Source organism: Mytilus trossulus, chromosome 10 (genome assembly GCF_036588685.1).
Source record: "Mytilus trossulus isolate FHL-02 chromosome 10, PNRI_Mtr1.1.1.hap1, whole genome shotgun sequence".
NCBI classification, from domain to species: domain Eukaryota; kingdom Metazoa; phylum Mollusca; class Bivalvia; order Mytilida; family Mytilidae; genus Mytilus; species Mytilus trossulus.
In genome coordinates, this window is record NC_086382.1 from 66,616,151 (window position 1) to 66,636,139 (window position 19,989).

The following is a 19,989-nucleotide window of genomic DNA, read 5'->3' on the forward strand; positions in this document are numbered from 1 at the left end:
TTGTAATTAGCTTCCTTGGTTCATATTGCAGTAGATATGAAATTTTTACTTGACAAAAATATCTACCTTCTCAATAGCTTTCTGTGTCTCCAGTTTAGCTTTACTTGTCTCTAGTCTTGTCTGTTTAAGTTCGTTCCTTAGTTCTTCATTCCTTCCCTGTAAATTATCTACTTGTGCCTTCAGAAACAGAGACGTATCATAGTTCCCAAGAAGATTCTTTGCTTCTATTGCCTATAAAGGGAAATTTGTCATGTTTACTCACTAAATATACTATTTTCATCTTACACTATAACACAAAATATCCTCTTTAATAAATTACTTTATTGTACAAAATCGATCTTCATACATTCAGAGTAATGTGGATTCAGATATTTCTCTGGGTACCAATTTTTAATGGATTTTGGAAAACTTGCATATTCATGGATATTTGATAATGTGGTTTTGTTGGTCTGCATACATTCAGATAGAAAAAGTGGTGTCCACTAAAATTACATGAATCCACAGTATCAGATAATCTATAAAATGTTGCACTTCACTTGAATGCAACAATGTATGATGTATAAACTTATAAAATCTTACTACACAAAATGTAAATTTATGATGTTCACATTTTTTTTTCAGGCAAGTCAGAGGTTTTATAAATTCCTGTTTCATTTTATCCTGATTTTTTCAAGTGTTCAGCTATGTAACACATTTTGTAAATTAAAATGTAGTTCTTATGTTAGAAGATAAAAGCAATGACAAAACACAGTCTTACATCACACGTTGTGTGAAACAGTCAATATTTTCATGGACAATTAATCCACAAAACATTTAAATAAAAGAACTTACAGCCAACATTTTCTCCAAGGTAGGAAACTGCATCTGTGTTTCTACCTCTCCTTTTTCTGGAAAAAAAAACCTATTTAGTTAAAATCATGTCATAAAACGAATAATAGACTTTACAGTCAGTGAAGATTATATATTAAATAAATAGAAAAAGGTAATTCCAAAGATTAATTGACAAACAAAGTAGTAGTTATTGTATGTTCAAATCTCTTCTGCTTTTGTGGTTCAAAACACCCAAATATTTAAATTTTCTATGTCATGTAGAATGAGCATCATGAGTACACATTCAAATAAACTTGCATATTAAAATTCCCTTTTCGCTGGTTAACCTGGGTACTGATGTTTTCCATGAAGTAAGAACAAACTTATTTTATTAAACGAAATTTAAGTGTGTGTATATCTGTCTTCGTTGACATAGCATGTCTCCCATATTGTGTCATATAGCACCTTAATTTCTACACAATCACATACCTGGTGAATATGTTTTAAGATTTTCTATAACTTCTTTGAGTCCCTGTTCTAATTGTTTATTTTCCTTCTCCAGCTGATCTGTTCGTGATTTAAACTTCGCATTTTCTCTGTACAGATTATCTATCTCCTTAAAGTTCTCCTTCTGTACTGCATGGTAATCATCAAACTGGAAAACATTACAGTTTTTACAAATATAATTAAGAAATATTATCATTACATCAAAATCTACATTAAAATCAATAAGAATCAAGCTTTCCACTTCATTTGAACTTTGGTGTATAGTTAGCTCATTGGCAACCATTCAACCTCTCCTTTATCTTATATTTCACATAACTTAGCTGCATTGAATATAGGTGAGAGACATAAAGTAAAGGCATATGATTTGACTTTGTTATTTGCAATTTTAAGTTAAGATTATTATGTGGTCGTATAGATTTTATTTATATAGCAGAACTGGTGAAATCTCTTCTTCTGTGTCTTTATAATGTTTAAAGTGGTGCCCAACACTTTCACTTAAATTAATTTGGCTCGTTTAATTTTCATAAAATTTTGACAAAGTATTTACTTTGACCCTTTAACAAAAACATAAAAATTTCAAAAATTTTGAACCAACCATTTTATCAGAAAAAATAAAGCAGTTTGACAAACACCAATGTTGATCACTGAGAAGCTTAATATCCCCTTTACAACACAACGTAATAAAAACGTTCAGCTGACTTTACAGAGTTATCTCCCTGTAGTGTAAGGTACCACCTTAATTAAATAAATGTTATTGTTTCTAGTCGGATGTCTTTAAAGAGGGTGATCTTTGAGAATTGCATGGTTCCCATTTCATGGAATCTACTTTCAATTTGTCTTGGGTATGAAATTAAACTTTTTTTTATAACACCTATTCCAATAGATATCATTTCCAAATATATAGAGGTTATATCTAAAACAAAAAAAACATAAGGCTTTAATTTATTCCTAAATAATCAATTATGGTATTAAGACATACCTTGATTTGTGACTCCTCTTTTTCTACCTCCTTTCTAATAGCTGTTGCTATTGATGGTCCTGTTTTCTGCATTCTCTGAGTTTTCAGTTCCTCCTGGAAGTCCATCACAGCAATCATATCTTCTGCTGGCAAACCAAGGGCTACAGCTCTGTTTATAAATAAATTAAAGAAAATGTGAACCTGTGTTAAACACTGTATGAACTATTGTTAGACACGAAGGTTCAATTCCCTATCATTTTAGTAGTGTGCTGCAAAAATATTTTCATTAGAAAAATCAAAGAAACAGTTGGATAAAAATTGTCTTGATTTTGTGGTTTTCATCATTTAAATTTAAAGTGGATATTGAAAATATGTATCAGTAAACAAAACATTGAGCCTCACTTCCGAAACAATGACAAGGACATAAGAATATAAGTTTCTCTAAACAAAAGTATAATGATTCTTTTGAAAGTATCACAAATTTTAATCTGTGTTATGGAAATATCTTTCTCTAAAAAGTTAGATACTAAAATAAATGAACTGTGACACAATATTAACTCCTGTTTGAAATTATATTATTTTAAAAATTAAGGATGATACAAGTATTATATTCAGTGTAATGACTGAAGCTTTCATTTTTTGTGTAAAATTAACTATGTCACATATAAATAAAACAGTAACAACAATTCAACTAAAATAAAATAAATTCTGACTCAAGAAAAGACCACAAATTAAATTCATATTGATTCAATATATTTCATTGATAAAATAGTCAAAATCATATTCTTTTCAAATAATAATAATGATAATGATTTTTTTGTTTGATGACAGATTATAAAACAACAATTGCATGGACAAATTAGTCTAATGAATGTATAATATCAAAGTTTCTGTTTCAGATGATTTGTTTCATATATGGTCATTTTGGTTGAGTCAGATATAAAGTCATAACATCATCAAATTTAATTAAATTCAACAATATGTTCACCCTGTTAAAGACTCGCTGAAGAGAAATATGACATGAAAAAACAAAATAACAATGTTTTTAAAGTACAGCAATAATCATGATAAAATGAGCTGTAAAAAGAAAATAAATAAGACACATTAATTTGAATCCCCATATATTTATCTCACGATAGACCAAGTAATTCTTATTTTAACTTTTCATGATGGAAATTAACCGAATTTCTTAATGGTTCTACCATGTGAAGCAGACAAGTAATTTCTTTACATGATCAAAAGAATTGTAAAATACCTCATATGAATAAGGCTTTTGTTAGGTTTCAAATGGACAAATTTAAGTGGACTGTAGTGAGTTATAAATGATTGAAAAGCCGAATTTACCAAAGCTGTATTGTAACATGTAAACTATATCAGAGTTTGATTCCTACCTTTGTCCTATCGTCTGTGCCATCTTCCTCATTTTCTTTTTCAAATCAATTCTTTCATCTTCAAGTTTTTCTATCTGAAAACAGAACAAGTGTGTGTAACATTCTCTTCCAAAAATGTTAGTGAAAAGGTGGACTGTCTTATACCATCATTCACTCAACATTTATTTTTGGGAACTTTCTTATCAGTTTACTTTTGCTGTATAATTACATTACTTTGTCATTAAATTATGAAAATCTGAACAAGTCATCAATCACTCATGTTTTCTTAAAATAAATTTGTCTGGTATCTTCTGATATTAAACAGGCAGTATAGGATCAAACATACCTCTTTTCTATAAAATTAAATTAAAGGATTTAGGCATGTTTACAACCTGACTTAAAATATTTGCAAGACCAATATGTTGACTCTCAACCAACTTACCTCCCTTTGTAGTATAAAGTTTAATGCTTTTTCTTCTTCTTTCCTCTTAGACTTATTAGCTTTGAATTCTGTAAGATCTATTGGTTCCCTAGGATCTAACCCTAGTCTATATCTAAGATCCTCATTCTCTTCTTCCAAATCATTAAACTTCATCTCTATCTTATTAATAACTTGTGTCAGCTCTTCTATTTGCCTGAAAAAAAAATGAAATCATTTTATTAAAAACTAATAAGGAATAACATGTGGTTGTGAGGCATCTATCTATTAATTCTAGCAACTAACAATCATATTAAATTTAATCCATGAAACTTATTCCGTACTCAGGGAATCATGTTCAAACTGTTCAAATTGTAAATCCATTTATCATACTGAATGTAGTTATATCATTCTTTTGGTCAATGTTTTAATATTATCATAACCAAAATCAATGGCAGAATTTTCTTAGAAAGACTTATATGTGAAATTCCTAAAGAATGTGATGCATTTCAATTACAACTTCTCATAAACAAAGAAAACATGTGATTTTTGCTTACAGTGCAAGAAAAGCATTATGTGTAAATATTTGTAAACTTTTCTTTTGAGCATATTAGAGAAATTAGAAGGAAATCTGTATACCACATGGTCTTACCTGTCTCTGATTCTAACTTGATGTTTACAATCTTTAATTTCCTGTACAGCCTCAGCAAGCCCATACTCTCCCTGAAAAGCAATATTTCAAACAAATAAGAAAAGATACATGCATTTCTTGTTTAATATGTCTATTTGTAAAATTTAAGTGATTAGATTTCTCCATTGTAGACTTTCAAATTTGTCTTTACACATACTTACACATAAAACACAGACCATGAACTTAAGTGTATACAAATACAATCATTATATGTTAGAGTTTATCTTATCTTTATTATTTTTATTAGATTAAAACATTAATGAAAATTTAAAGATTCTAGTGGTGTTTTTATTTTGTGGCATTCCTAGTTTCATGTTTTTGGTATTTGTTACAATTCTGAGTAATACAAATGAGGAATACTTCAGAAACACTAGCCAATTAGACAAATGCTATCAAAGTTGTATGTTCTAGTATCTATGATAAACAGGAAGTATGATACTGAATAATTCAGTCCAAACTAAAAGACTGAACTTTACTTCATTACTTTGTTTCTCCTTAACTTGTTTTGTAACTGTTTTGTTAGGTCATGACTGTCTCTGTTTTGTACATTGTTAACTGTACTAATTTACCCTTCATCTTAACTGTAACTTACAGATTCATATTTGGACATGCGTTCCAGAGCATCTATTAATTCCTTATCCTTGTCTCTAGCGTCATCCTCAGCCTTGGTCAGATCTGTGTTGTGATCCTTTAGTTTCTGCTTCAGGTATTTGATCTCATTAGTCAGTTCACGGATCCTTTTCTGTTGTTGATCCCCAGGACCTGTACCAGCTGTTAAATATAGTTTAAGATATTTTTTTCATTGATCAATGTGACTCGCATTGTTGCTATCTATTTTCATCATACCAATATTTTAATAACATTATTTGTCTGCAACATTTTCTGAAATGTAAGTAATGTTAGGATGCTATCTCATAGGTGTTCACTCTTATTTTTTTTTATTCTTATAAATTCAAGATTTATTAATGTGTTTCTCAGTCTGCCAATGATTACTTTATTCCAACATATCAAATTTTAGGGCTGAAATTTATAACAAAAATTAGTTGATTTGTCTTTCTCAGTTGCACTAAAACTTTTATATGCAAAAACAACCTTTTTTTGGTGTTCAATTTTCAAATTTTATTAACAAATAGTATTTTTAAGGATGTGCTTAGGTAAGGTTTTGGAATTTGTGTCAGATGTTCGAACTCCTTGCTGTTTTTCAATACTATACAAGGTAAAATAGTTTGCCCTATCACACCCATTTATCTTTTCATATAAGACTGAATAGCTCATAACAGGTCATTTAACAAAATTTTAGTAGATTCTTGATTTTCTTTCTTTTGATTTGAGACCCAAATAACACCAATACAAATATAATAGTTGTTAATGTTTGTGTCATTTTGGTCTTTTGTGGATAGTTGTCTCATTGGCAATCATACCACATCTTTTTTATATAAGGTAAAAGTTAAAGTCAGCCTTTTCCTGCCATAGTATATATATAAAATATACCTCGAAAAGGAGCTCCATGACTTATCAATATTTTTAGCTTATTTTGATCCTGAGCTAAAACTCTTACAGCTGAAAGTATCAATTTTAAATTCTTGATTTAATTAATTTCACCTAAGATCACCTAAGTACATCCCTAACTCATCTATTTTTTCCAAGTTTTTAGCTATTTTCCAATTGCATTTAGATTGGTCTTTGTAACTTTAATAAGTAACCTTTTCAATGCATTTGCGATGAGCCTTAATATCCATCAAAACTCTTTTAGATTTACCACTTATATTATTTATAAAACACCTACTTCTCTGTAGTTCTCCTTTCATGTCTTCCATTAATGCTGCATTAGCCTCCATCTCATCCACGTATACTTTGATCTGATCCGTCAGTTCTTCAATCTGTTTATCTTTATCTTTGATCACTTTAGACAGAGCAGCTACAGAGGCTTTGTCTGTATCCATGGTAGCAGCAATCAGGTTTTCATTCAATGCAAAGTTTTTTCCTTGAAGTTCTACAATCACTGCATCTTTTTGAGATAAGATTTCCTGAAATAAGTTATTTAAACATTTTACTTTTAGCTGTTTAGTAAAAATAATATGGTATAAAGTGTCAGAAGTTTGCAAAATGTATCTTTTAACATATGGAATGATACAGCACTAACATGTTCATATAAATTTACTTTAAGATATCCAATTTTAACTTCTATGACCACTGTAAAACAGGTTTTGCCTTTTTGAAGAAAAAATTCAAATCATGATACTAGAACTAGCATTGAGTTTTCTGCAATATAGAAATATCTGATGCCAAATTATTTCCAATCAGATGAATGAAGTAACATGAAATCTAATTGAGCAGAAATGACTTTCTTTATATGTTTTAACTATCTGTACACAAATAAGTTTAAAACCAAAATAGTAAAAAAATAATAAGCGCTGTTCCTCTTAAACATACATGTTACACTGTGATAACCTTACAAAATGGGGTACCAAGTTATATTCAATGGAACAGCCCAAATAAATTTGATATAAAAGTGATATTTAACAACATATATTATCTTTCGGTTTATATGTTTTATCTTACCCTCCATTCTTCAATCTTTTCATTAACAGCCACCATGATAGCATCATCAGCATCGGTCTTGGACTGAACTTGTTCATTCAGATCAGCAACCTACAAGGAACAGGAAAAATATAGAAAATACTTTGTATTCAACAATAACAAAATTCAAGATAGACAAGTTTTAATGAATAAGTAAATTTAATTTTTATTTTTTAATTTACAACAAATCTTTATATAACTTTAATTGCATTTAAAAAGGTTGTATTCAGTTTCTCTTTATCAGCCTAAAGTCTTTTGATTGGGGAATTCTCAATATTTGAACTGAAGTTGAAATAAATTAAGGCATGATCATATTATTCTTTGAAAATTTTTATTGATACATTGTACACATTGAAACAGTAAAGAACTGAAAAATCCTTAAATTAAAGGCATAGATACTTCATACATGTTTAAATAAATCTAGAGATGAAACCTCCTTATAACTTTTGTATCTATTTTTTATACAAGTCCTACCTGCGCGTTGAGGACATCATTTTCTTCCCGTAGTTTGTCTGTCACTGCATCACTCTGCTCCAATACTTTCTACAATTATAATACACTCTATATAGATAGTAAAATGCAAGGAAAACACTCATATCATAACACCGATTATTAAAAGTACATAACAAGATCTACAGGAGTTTTATGATAACTGATACAAAACAAAAATGTTTCTTCATAATTATTTTTTTTATTGTTACAGTTAAAAAAAAAATTTAAAAGCCATAATTATTACATAGTGAACAAACTCCTTTAAAAAATGTGTATATTAGTTCTATATTGAGGCAATATGACTGATGTATTATACCTTTAGTTTGAGGTAATCTTCTGTAGATTATAAAATTGAGAATGGAATGTATGTATGTTTATATTATACCTTTAGTTTTAGATAATCTTCCGTGGTCTTGTCCATCTGATTAACTGCGTCATCCAGATTTCTCTGTAAGTCTGCAATCTGTCTCTCAAAAGCTTCATTAGCATCAGTCAAGTTCTGAAGATAAAAGATTACAAGTTTAGTTTTCTTTTAAAAGATGTAGTTTCAAATTTCTGTGTACTGTAAATACAGAAATTATTGCAAATTTTGATTAATTCATAAATGTTATCGTATCAGATTTGTAATACATGTAATAAAAAAACACAAATAAATCATTTCATATTTGATTTTCATTCAGGTCTATTCCAGAAAAAAATGTATGGGAGGGTTGGAAGGCAGTTTTTGTCAGCACCCACCACCCAGACAATTGTAATTGAGTATTATAGTGCATTATAGTGTGAAAAGTTGCTCTGATACCCATCACCCATGTATTATTAATACAATGTGCCTTCCAACCCCCCCATACATTTTTTTCTGGAATAGCCCTCATAGAATTTTTGCAATCTCATTAATAAGATTTAGCATTTTTGCCTTTGGGCAAGGGTTCACAATAATAAATGCATGAACTAATTTCTGAATTCACAATATTATTTTTAAAATCATAAAACCAAGGAGGTAGAAATTGTTGATAAAATGTAACTTTAACAAAAATCTTAACATATATGTTTTACTATGATTTGATTGTAAAAAAAATCACATTTTCTGTGAGGATCACAGAAAATATTTTTTTAAGATTTTGGTTCTTGAATAAAAAACTTCATCCGAATAACATATTATTTCAAGTCTCCAAATGAGCATTCACAAATATTCCCTTAAACTTCTCAATGAAGATAAGTTTACTTGAAGTTCTTCCATAGCCTCAGCCAGTTCATGATTTCTCTTGGCTAGTTTCTCCCTGAAGTCAGCATCATCACCTCTCCTTGTAGCCATACCAGAAGCCTGAGACTGAAGCTGCATCTTATAATCTGTTATGTCTTGTCTCATTTGATCATTCTACAAAATAGAGACAACATATAAAGCAGTATGTCTTGTATTGTCTCTTTTGGTAAATATAAAAAGGGGATTAATTTAACATCATGTATATAATGAGGAGATTACCGTAAAAATTATTTGCAAAATTTAAGTATATAGAGTAAAATTCATCAATAAGAATCACTTAAAACTGTTCTGGAAATTGTTTGTAGCATGCAAGATGGTAAATTATCTCCCTTTCTTTTAATTGTATTGTCTGTTACATGCTATTATAAACGTTACTTAGTGAATCAATTGTATTATGTTTTCTTTTGCTCTATTTTGAACTTCTAATTTACATGAACAGCACATTTGCCCCTTAATTAATAAGTCTGTTAATATCTGTATATTTGTGTAACTTACATCTTGTCTTAGATCTTTCATGTCTTTTTCTAGCTCACTTATTCTTTCACTGTACTGAAATGGAAAAGACACAAAAATAATCATTATGTTCTAACAAGAAGCAGTAATATCATTAAAACCAAATTTAATTCCAACAAACATACTTTCAAGTGTTTGTTTAAGATTCTTTTCAATTTGACTGTTTTAGTTAATTTATATTTGGGTCTTTGAAGATATTTCTTTCTTCCCCAATTATTTTTAATCGTGTATTCATTCTGTTGTATAGTAGAAAAGACTTAAACAAAAACATATAATCTATTTGTACATAATATAATTCTATAAGAGTGTAGTCTACAAAAATTTGTTTATGCTGCTTAAATTTATGAATATATTTTTAGAAGAGCGACATTATTTTCCTTCTTACCAACAAATGCATTTTAAATCTTGTAAAATAATATGAAGTCAACAATTTACGCTCTAAAAGGAACAATAAATTCCTGATAGTATTAATTTCTCATTTTTTACTCTCACATTAATTTCAGTTGATGGTAAAAGAAAGAAAACGCTATTCATACCTTTTCAGCTGCTATTTTCTCACTGGCCAAATCTTTACGGAGATCTTTAATCTCTGACTGTAAATCTTCATTCTGTCTTTCTAGTTCACTAACATTCTCCCGTAAAACCCTTGCCGTACCCCCAGCAGCTCCTCCTGTTTCTGGACCATATTTCTATTTAACAAAAAATTTGTCATTAGAATTACAGTATAACGAATTATCATGTTAAAACAGCAGAAGTTTATGTGTGTTCCAATGCATTTTGAACAAGAATGAATTTAGTGTCATTTAAAGTCAGTTTGAAAAATATTGGATCTTCTTTTTGTATTTTGATACTTGTATCCAATTTCAAAGTTAATCAGTATAATCCCATTAGTAATTTGTAATAATAATCATGGTACATAATACAAGGTAAATTAAAGATAGGGACTGTCCATGAAACCTGACAGAAGCAAGCGCTATAATACTATATCATCTTATGGAATGAATAGAAAACAACCTTTATGTACCCGACTACTTTCAGACATTTTTTGAAAAGAAAATGGTAATTTAAACCTGGCAATATAGCTTGCTACACTTCTGTAATAGACATAACAAGTTTTTTTTCAAATGTATTGTACTTTTTTTGTACTTATTCATTGTATGTAAGAACTAGATTTTTCATATGTCTATTCTTGTTTAAAATATCTAGACAAAAATGTAGTGATTAGAGGTTTTTGCAAACTGTAACCAAAGTAAACAGACATTTACCCCAAGTTCTGCAACTTTTTTCTCCAATTCTTTCATCTTACTTTGAGCTTGTTTATCTATCAATAAAAAATAATAGCTATAGTTGTGATGGATACTTTTATAAAAAATAACAAAAACCAAGAATGTGTCCTTAGTACACGGATGCCTCATCAGCACTATCATTTTCTATGTTCAGTGGACTGTGAAAATGGGTAACATGAAAAATAGAAAGATCATGTCATAGGGAACATGTGTACTAAGTTTTAAGTTGATTGGACTTCAACTTCACCAAAAACCACTTCGACCAAAAACTTTAACCTGAAGAAGAACAGATGGATGGACGAAAGGACGCAGAGACCAAAAAACATGATGCCAATAAATGAGGCATAAAAATCATTGTACTTATACAATATATATATTTTTTTTTTTTTAAAAAGATCAAGTTTATGAAATGTTGTAACTTATATGCATTGTGTATAAGCTTTAAAACATTTGATTGAGGCAAACTTAAGTAAGAGAAAAGGAACCAATTTGTGGACAGCGGACAGCACAGACTTGTCCAAACTGTTTTAAACACAGTGTAGAAAAATCAGAGTTCCTAAATTTAAAAAAAAAAATTTTAATGTCAATTTGATCAAATTCAGAACCAGTAATTAGTAACGTTGAATTTGTTCCACTTTAAAAGCATATAAAAATTGAGAATGCAAATGGGGAATATGTCAAAGAGTTTGAGTGTGTGTCTTTAGGAACAACTCTATATTTTACCCTTAGTTGCAGCCTGTTTCGCCTCCTCTTCCATGGTTTTCAGTACTTCCTCACCAACCTCATGCTTAGATTTCATAACAACTTTAGCTACATCAAATAGTTTCTGTAGTTTACCAGTCTCCACAACATCATCAACTTTAAACTAAAATTCAAATGTTCACAATATAGCAATATGAAATAAGTCCTCATAATGAAGATTTGTACATGTTATTACAAGCCAAGGTGAATGTCCCTCATATTTAAATGTTTTCAATCTTTTTTTTTAATCAAAATTTTTCATACTGTTTTTTTTCAAAAACCTTACAAAAATCATACCTTTGATGGATCTTATATTCTAGATTAGAATGATTAAGACAAATTTCTTATGTTTACTGGAAAGAATAAACCCAACTTAAATACACTGCAGGATTGAAAGAAATGAAGAATATAAACTGTTATTTTTCTAACTTACGTCAATCATTGACTCATAGAATTCGTCTATCTGATCATCTGAAAGACTGGCCACCTTGGCCGACATAACCTTGTCCCATTCCAGTGGTGGCATGATGTCTAAAATATATAAAAAATACATCAGATTAAATCTGTTTCTTAGGGACAAGTAGCTTGACATAAAGTGACCTATAACAAAAACCATCATCATCATCAATATGACATGAATGTTATCACTATACCATATGTTGAGCTTTCTTCAACAAGTCACAGGGTTGAGAAAACAGGTTAATTTTTAATTCTTATTTCTATATGTGCCTTCTCTGAATGCCACAAATTTTATAATATATACATGAAAGATAAACCTAAAGAAAAAGGGGGTTCCACAGAGTTCAATCTAGAAATCTACATGTATGCCTTCATTAATCCTGTTTATCAAAAGTTTCTAGTGTTGATCCAAACAAATGCACCTTAAAATATATTTTAATAAAAAAAAATTATGTTATAATGAATGCATACACAAATTGAGGAGTAAATTTGGGTCAATATACAATATATAATGAACCATGAACATGATATAAAACCTTTGTGGCTTCATTTGCTTAAAATTCAGCTGAATAGAAATGCCTGCAATGGTCCACTATACATGTATATGAAGATAATAAATAACTACAACATATATACAAATTAATCTTGGAGCAACATATGTTTTTAATAATAAAGGGTCAGAAAAAAAAGTATGTAACAAATAAAATACATTTTTAACATATAATTTTTTCATATTCCCCAACTTAGAAAGCTTGGTTTGAGCATTGTTGAGATGCACCGAGTCAAATACACATGTTACACTTATAGAGTTTGACTCCCTACTCCCTAGAATCCTGAAAAGGTGGTATCTCCGCCTTGACATTTGGAGGATTCTATATGGCTAATTGATTATCTTATTTAAGCTACTGTACATAATGTGAATATGTTTAACATTATTAAAGTTACAACTAGTGTTATTCCAAATTGTAATTGAACTGTGGGAAATATTTTATTTTGTTAAAACACAATTTTTCGACCTCCATTTGCATGTACATCATTGTACATGGTGCCACAGTTCTGGGATATTTCCAACTTCTACACCAGAATCTTTCACGTACTAGAAAGAAGAAGACTCACAACTGGGAAGAACTTTAAGAAATAGTAAAAGAAGTATAAATTTGTCCTTTGGTCACCATTATTAAATTTGACATTAATGAGTGTAGTAATCATGGCAATGGGAATGCCCTCTACCATCAGGCGTCAAACGGACATTTTTTATTACCATTAGCGCTCAATTATTTGAAATTTACTGTGATTTGTCAGGGGACTCAGTCACTCAAATAATTATCATGATTATTGTTACAGGGCTCACACTACTTCAGAATTATAGGGAGAAGTGACTTCTCTTTTCGAAACTGATAGGGAGAAGTGGTGAGATTTGAAAGAGAAGTGCTCATTGGCCCTGTGCGCTACAATGTTTGGATTTTACAATAGTATAAAGGGTCATATGTAAATAATGTTCTTTTTATATTGTTAAATTCATATCTGAGTATACAATTAAAGTAACATTTCAAAATAAAAGTTGTTAAGTTTTACTAAGGTTCTTGTGAGAAACCTTCAACTAAACATTTAATATCTAGCACTAAAAAAAATACTTTTTTTATTTTAAAAAATGTAAAGAAATTATAATAAATTAATTACAATTTATTTCAAAACTATCTTATGTTTGAAATTCAGTGTATCTCATAAAAAAATATAAAAGTTATTAAGCTGGGCCATAATATATTGATATTAGTGTAATAGTCTCAGACATGTCAGAGTTAAGTTTGAAACAATCACTAAAAAAATAGGGATTTATATACACCAATCAATTACAAAATGAATTAAAAGTAACCAAAAGTCTCTTTATGCGTGTTGAATACATAATTTTTCCCTTTGGGGTCAATATTCTTCGGTCAGCTGTTCCATCAGTGCGACCATGATAATTATTGTAAAAGTACGGATTTTGGTCATAGCTTGTCCGGTTCAGATCGGTAGTGTAGAAATCGGCCAATGGCGGACGAATGCAAGAAAATTTACAAAAATAAACAATGTTTGACAAGTTATTTGGAAAGGAACATGACATTTTTAATGCAATTAATGGAGTAAACATTTACTGGAGGAAACTTTTATTACGTTTAAATGAATTAATAAACTTATTTTACAGCCGAAATTTAGGTTGATGTATGTGTTCTAGTAACAAGCACCAGAACTTCCAAAAATGCCCAAAGTGATAAAAAGTTGTATTTTTATCAAATTACCTGCTACACAGTGCAAATACAATGCTCCAACCTCTTTTCTTAAGATAATGAATTGTTTATGTCTTAATTTCTTTAATTATCAATAAAAAATTGATATTTCATAAACTTGGTAAAAATTGAAAATATTTGATGACGGAAGCAACTAAAAGCGAGTATCGTCAAGAACAGAGAGACTTGTTTTTGCTTTTGGGGGTCGGGGAAAGCAAAGTGACGATTGGAAAAGCAACTTCTTCGCCCAAGTCACCTGGTACAAAAATGTGGTAGCGTCAGCCCTGTGTTACCCTTATTTTTTGATAAAAAAATGAAAAAAAATAACCTAATTCTTCAAAAACATTCATTTTTTATCCTCATGCACACAAAATTACCGTGAACATCATTTGGAAAGACTTTTTACCGTTATTCGTTATGAAGGTACATGTACCCCCATTTACATGATTTACCACCCTCCTTAATGAATCAGCTGGTTCCATTCGTTTTATTTGTCATCCACTTTTGACATGTTCATGTGATAGGGCTAAGCATTCATAGTCAGTGTCACCGTAGCTATTAATTAGAGTACAGCTATTTACTAGTACAGTACTACACTATATGTTGTGTGTACTATATATTTACTACATTCATTCATTTATTGACAGACAGTTAGAAAAATACCATATTTTATATACTACTCTGCATGAAGTTATTATGCATACAACCTCGCCACTTTTTCTAGTTCTATATATACGGTGAACTTGTACAATGTTGTACTTATGTGAGTTTCACACACTTTAACAAGCACGCTACATAAGGGACACCAAACTTTTTCCCTACTTTCAGTATGAAATAAATAGTTTGACACATTATATTTTATCACATATTCAACGCCCTATTTACAATGACCAAGTGGCCATTCACCCTGTTACAATTCGGAGGTTCAACTAGAATGAATGAAGCAGCCCCAAGACTTTGAGTTTAGAGGAGGTATCAAATTATCTGCTTCATAGATTTGGATTTTTTTCCTTCAGGGTCCTTGTACTTTTATGAAAGTGTTCAGTTTACTGTAAGGTACATGTTATTTTATTTCAAATGACCCGACATATTATGTGTTCAACATAATTAAACAATGTAAAGTAATCACATCATTAAAATAAACAAGTTTGATCTTGCTGCTGTTACAAAAACAATCTACACATCATTCTGTGTGATGCAAATACCTTTTGTTTAGTTTTCGGTTTAAGAAAACTTTAAAAAGGTTCTAAATGCGTCCAGTATTATGGAATCAGCTATACTTGAAACTCGCTAGGCAACTTTTAAATATGACATTTTGAAGTTTGAAGAATGTCCACCATTTTTCATGTAAACATAGTTAGTGTCGAGTAAATTGGTAAGGCTGTAGTATTCGTCGCGAGCAGTTTGTAAAATAAAACAAAACGAATTTAGAAAGTTGTCAAACTATATTGTTTTTTATATCTTAATCTTACCACAAATTGTTAAAAATATTAAAAAAAGAATTTTTTTGTCATTTATTTAGTATTTAAAAAACTTTATACAAAATCAATTTTGATAATTTTGATAAGAGCTATTTAATTCGTTTTGGAAAATAATATATGATTTGAGTGAGTAATGGCACGAGTTTTTAAAATGCTCTAGTACAAACAAAATTATCTTAACCATCTATGGTTATAAGCTTAGTCACAACAGTGTTGAAATAAGTTAATTGTATGAATTTAGAATGGATGGTGAAATTTTACCTCCACTTTAAAATAGCACATTTGCCAGTGATCATGATGATGGCTAATTAATTTCAAAGACTGGTTCCCTGACCTTTTATATTTGGTTCAGAGATGCTGTATGTTTCAAGGGAGAACAGAAGCTTATAAACAGTTTGGTTAATAATTTCGTGCAACGTTTTCAACCTTTTTTATTTTGCGTGTTTTGACGTTTTATTTTATTTTCTAAAGTTTGCTTTGATGTGAGTGCTCGTGCTTCCCCTTATTAGCTCACCTTTCCTAAAAGGAAATGTGAGCTATTGCCATCACTTGGCGTCTGTCGTCCTCTGTCCGTCATCGTCGTTGTCTTAAACTATTTCAAAGCTCTTCTCCTCTGAAACTACTGAACCAATTACAACCAAACTTTAGCTGAATGATCCTAATAGGGTATCTAGAATACAGATTATGTTTTATTTTCCATTTTGTGAAAAAAACATGGCCGCCATGGCTAAAAATAGAACATGTGGGTAAAATGCAGTTCTTGGCTTATATCTCAAAAACGAAAGCATTCAGAGCAAAACTGACATGGGATAAAAATGTTCATTGGGTCAAGATCTATCAGCCCTGAAATTTTCAGATGAATCAAACAACCCATTGTTGGGTTGCTGCCTCTTAATTGGTAATTTTAAGGAAATTTGGCAGTTTTTGGTCATTATCTTGAATATTAATATGAGGCAGGCATAACCTGTGAATGGGGACGAAGTCTGTATGTATTATTTTCTTAATTCAATCATGTTGATAAAAGAAACCGAAATACCGTACGTAACGTTCCCGAATTTGGTTCTGTTGTTAGGGAATTAGCTGTGACGTTCTTTAAGTTATGACGTCATATTCGATGTAAACAAAAGAAACGCTTTCATCAGGTAACGTAACCTTTTTTTTTCATATCAAACAATTATTAAAATTGAATTTGTATTGAGATCCAATCTTATGTTTTACTAGACTGATAAATATAAAAAAAAAAATCAAAGTCTCATGCAAACAAGACAGATTTCTGCGCAAATGCGGGAAAACCGGAACAGGAACTAGATCTGAAAAAAAACGTTAACGATTTTGAGTTCATTAGTACAATGAAAAATTCGGGAAATTTTCCCAGATTTTTTTTTTTTTTTTTTTTTTTTTTTTTTCATTGATTTGTCTACCGTAATTGGGGACTTCGTCCCCATATTATAGATAAAGATTAACTGTAAACAGCAAAAATTATCAGCAAAGTAAGATCTACAAATAAGTTAATATGACCAAAATTGTTAATTGACCCCTTCCATTAAGGGGTTATTGTCCTTTAATGACAATTTTTCACAATTTGTTCATCATATTTGCTAACTTTAAAAAATCTTCTCCTCTAAAACTACTCAACCAAATTCAACCGAATGATCAGTAGGGTGTATAAAATAAAGTTTGTGTTTTATTTTCTATTTCGTCAAAAAACATAGCCGTCATGGCTAAAAATAGAACAAAGGGTAAAATGCAGTTTTTGGCTTACTCTCAAAAACTCCAGCATTTAGAGCAAATAAGACAAGAAGTTAAAGTATTTATTAGGTCAAGGTCTACCTGTCCTGAAATTTTCAGCTGAATTGGGTAACTGGTTTTTCAGGTACATGTATATGCCCCTGAATCGATGATTTTAAAGAAATTTTGCAGTTTTTGGTTATTATCTTGAATATTATTATAGATACAGATAAACTGTTAATAGCAAAAATGTTAAGCAAAGTGAGATCTACAAATAAGTCAATTTGACCAAAATTGTCAATTGACCCCTTGAGGAGTTATTGCCCTTTAAAGACTTTTTTCACAATTTGTTCATCATGTTGACTTACTTTAAAAAATCTTCTTTGAAACTGCTGTATCAATTTCAGCCAAACTTAGGCTAAATGAGTTTCAGAGTATCTAGTATAAATTGTATATTTCATTTCCTTGTATGTCAAGAAACATAGCTCCTATGGCTAAAATAGAACATAGGAGAAAATGATTTTTTTATACCCCCGCTTTAAAAAAGGGGGGGGGGGGTATACTGTTTATACCCCCGCTTTAAAAAAGGTCCGTCCGTCTGATGAAACTTTTGTCACATTTTTCTCAGGAACTACAATACAAGGATTTCTGAAATTTGGTTTCAGGGTTTATATACGTCAGCTATACCGTGTGATGCGTTTTCAGATTGATCACTTGACAACTTCCTGTTAACCGAACACTTGCATATTTTTACACTATTATTATTATCCACTTGCGGCGGGGGTATCATCAGTGAGCAGTAGCTCGCAGTTTCACTTGTTTTTTTTGCTTTTGAAGAAAATAGGACGATTCAAAGAACATTTAAATAAATTGAAAAGCCAAAATAATCATTGATGAATGATTAACCAAAAAAATTAAGGTGAGCAATTCAGGCTCTTGAGAGCCTCTTGTTTATTTACATGTTTCTTGTAGATACTCTTAATTTCTCATGAGGGTGGTAATGCCCTATACTGTCAGTCGTCAAACAGTCATAGTCCAGTCAAACTAAGATTTAACCTCAGACTCACCCGACCTCAAAGGAAATTATATGATCTTCTGCTCATGAAATGTACGAAATGGAAGTCTTATGGGTAGTCTTATTTTTTTCATGCATTTTTTATTGAAGAAATTGCAATTTTGAAGCTTTGTGACCATTTTGAAAAAATAATGTGAAAATTTGGTATTGTTTATATCTGTATATCATATTTTTCAGCAACTTACCTATCTACATGATCTAAAGAAACTTTAAATCACAAATAGAAGAATAAATTACTTAATTATTTTGATTAAATTTGAGATTCATTAGTTGACATGTTGAAAAATTCAATAAATGGTCATGCAACTAATGAATTACGAAATCTAGATTGCAGATGATAAAAGATATGAAAACAACGTTTCAAAGAGTTATTTTTATTCTCTACTATTACTCAAAAACCAAAGCATTTAGAGCAAATCTGACAAGGGGAAAATTGTTTATCTGGTCAAGATCTATTTGCCCTGAAATTTTAAGATGAATGGGAATTGTTGGGTTGCTGCCCCTGCATTGGTAATTTTAAGGGAATTTTGCTGTTTATGGATACTATCTTGAATATTATTATGGATAGAGATAAACTGTAAACAGCAAAAATTTTCAGCAAAGTAAGATTTACAAATAAGTCAACAGGACCAAAATGGTGAGTTGACCCCTTTATGAGTTATTGCCCTTTATAGTCAATTTTTAACCATTTTTCGTAAATCTTAGTTTATTTATTTGTTATTTGTTTATATCTCAGCATTCTACATATTTCACTCACAGCTGTGGTAATATGAACTTAACTACACAAGCCATATTAAGTCACTTATTTATATTTTACATATTTGTATTGTTGCAGGAAAATGGAGTTTGAATTCCTGTTTGTACTGTTGTTATTGCTGACCAATAGTTTGTATACAGAAACAAAACTGACCAAAGAACAACCTCTTATAATAAAAGTAAGCATGTAATAACATGAATAACATTTACTGGCTGGGTTCTATCAAGATAGGTTAAAACATACAGTTTTAAAAAACAATATGTTCTAGATCAATCACTTCAATAGCAAAGCATAAACTTGATAAAAGAAATTATTAGGAAGAAGCTGAAAACTGATTAAGATATTAAAGAGTATATACATGTATAAAAGAGTCTGATAGATGGTGAAACATCTAACCAGTGCATCAAAAGTGTATGAGGGTTTTGTCAATAAAAATTAGTAAATAATAAAATGATATGACACTGTCACACAGATAAAACAGATCTGGATAATCACATTTAAAGGTACCAGTTCTACTGAACTGGATGCACATTTCTACATTGTCTCTTAGGGTAGCTTAGAATACACAATATTTGAAAAGCAAAACATGAAAAAA

At 30.2% G+C, this 19,989-nt stretch overlaps 2 protein-coding genes across 4 annotated transcripts in view; one reads left to right on the top strand and one right to left on the bottom strand.

The window, feature by feature from the left end:
- The window catches only part of LOC134688400 (centrosomal protein of 290 kDa-like), a 44,951-nt gene extending 29,214 nt beyond the window's left edge, over positions 1-15,737 (bottom strand). The window contains exons 1-19 of the mRNA XM_063549098.1: positions 15,559-15,737; positions 12,061-12,158; positions 11,610-11,751; positions 10,866-10,921; positions 10,137-10,289; positions 9,583-9,636; positions 9,049-9,201; positions 8,212-8,325; positions 7,809-7,877; positions 7,317-7,406; positions 6,541-6,781; positions 5,347-5,525; positions 4,716-4,786; positions 4,088-4,280; positions 3,667-3,740; positions 2,297-2,444; positions 1,300-1,465; positions 832-887; positions 67-231 (exon numbers count right to left, since the gene is read on the bottom strand). Of these exons, the coding sequence (XP_063405168.1) occupies positions 67-231; positions 832-887; positions 1,300-1,465; positions 2,297-2,444; positions 3,667-3,740; positions 4,088-4,280; positions 4,716-4,786; positions 5,347-5,525; positions 6,541-6,781; positions 7,317-7,406; positions 7,809-7,877; positions 8,212-8,325; positions 9,049-9,201; positions 9,583-9,636; positions 10,137-10,289; positions 10,866-10,921; positions 11,610-11,751; positions 12,061-12,153 (2,217 nt within the window). The 5' untranslated portion in view covers positions 12,154-12,158; positions 15,559-15,737. The remainder of the gene's footprint in view (positions 1-66; positions 232-831; positions 888-1,299; positions 1,466-2,296; positions 2,445-3,666; positions 3,741-4,087; positions 4,281-4,715; positions 4,787-5,346; positions 5,526-6,540; positions 6,782-7,316; positions 7,407-7,808; positions 7,878-8,211; positions 8,326-9,048; positions 9,202-9,582; positions 9,637-10,136; positions 10,290-10,865; positions 10,922-11,609; positions 11,752-12,060; positions 12,159-15,558) is intronic.
- A 234-nt stretch (positions 15,738-15,971) lies between these two features.
- Positions 15,972-19,989, top strand: part of LOC134688401 (uncharacterized) — a 29,417-nt gene continuing 25,399 nt past the window's right edge. Inside the window, exons 1-2 of one of the 3 annotated variants that reach the window (XM_063549101.1) lie at positions 15,972-16,063; positions 19,473-19,572. In XM_063549101.1, the coding sequence (XP_063405171.1) occupies positions 19,477-19,572 (96 nt within the window). In that variant the 5' untranslated portion in view covers positions 15,972-16,063; positions 19,473-19,476. The other 2 variants (XM_063549099.1, XM_063549100.1) reach the window with 2 other exon arrangements.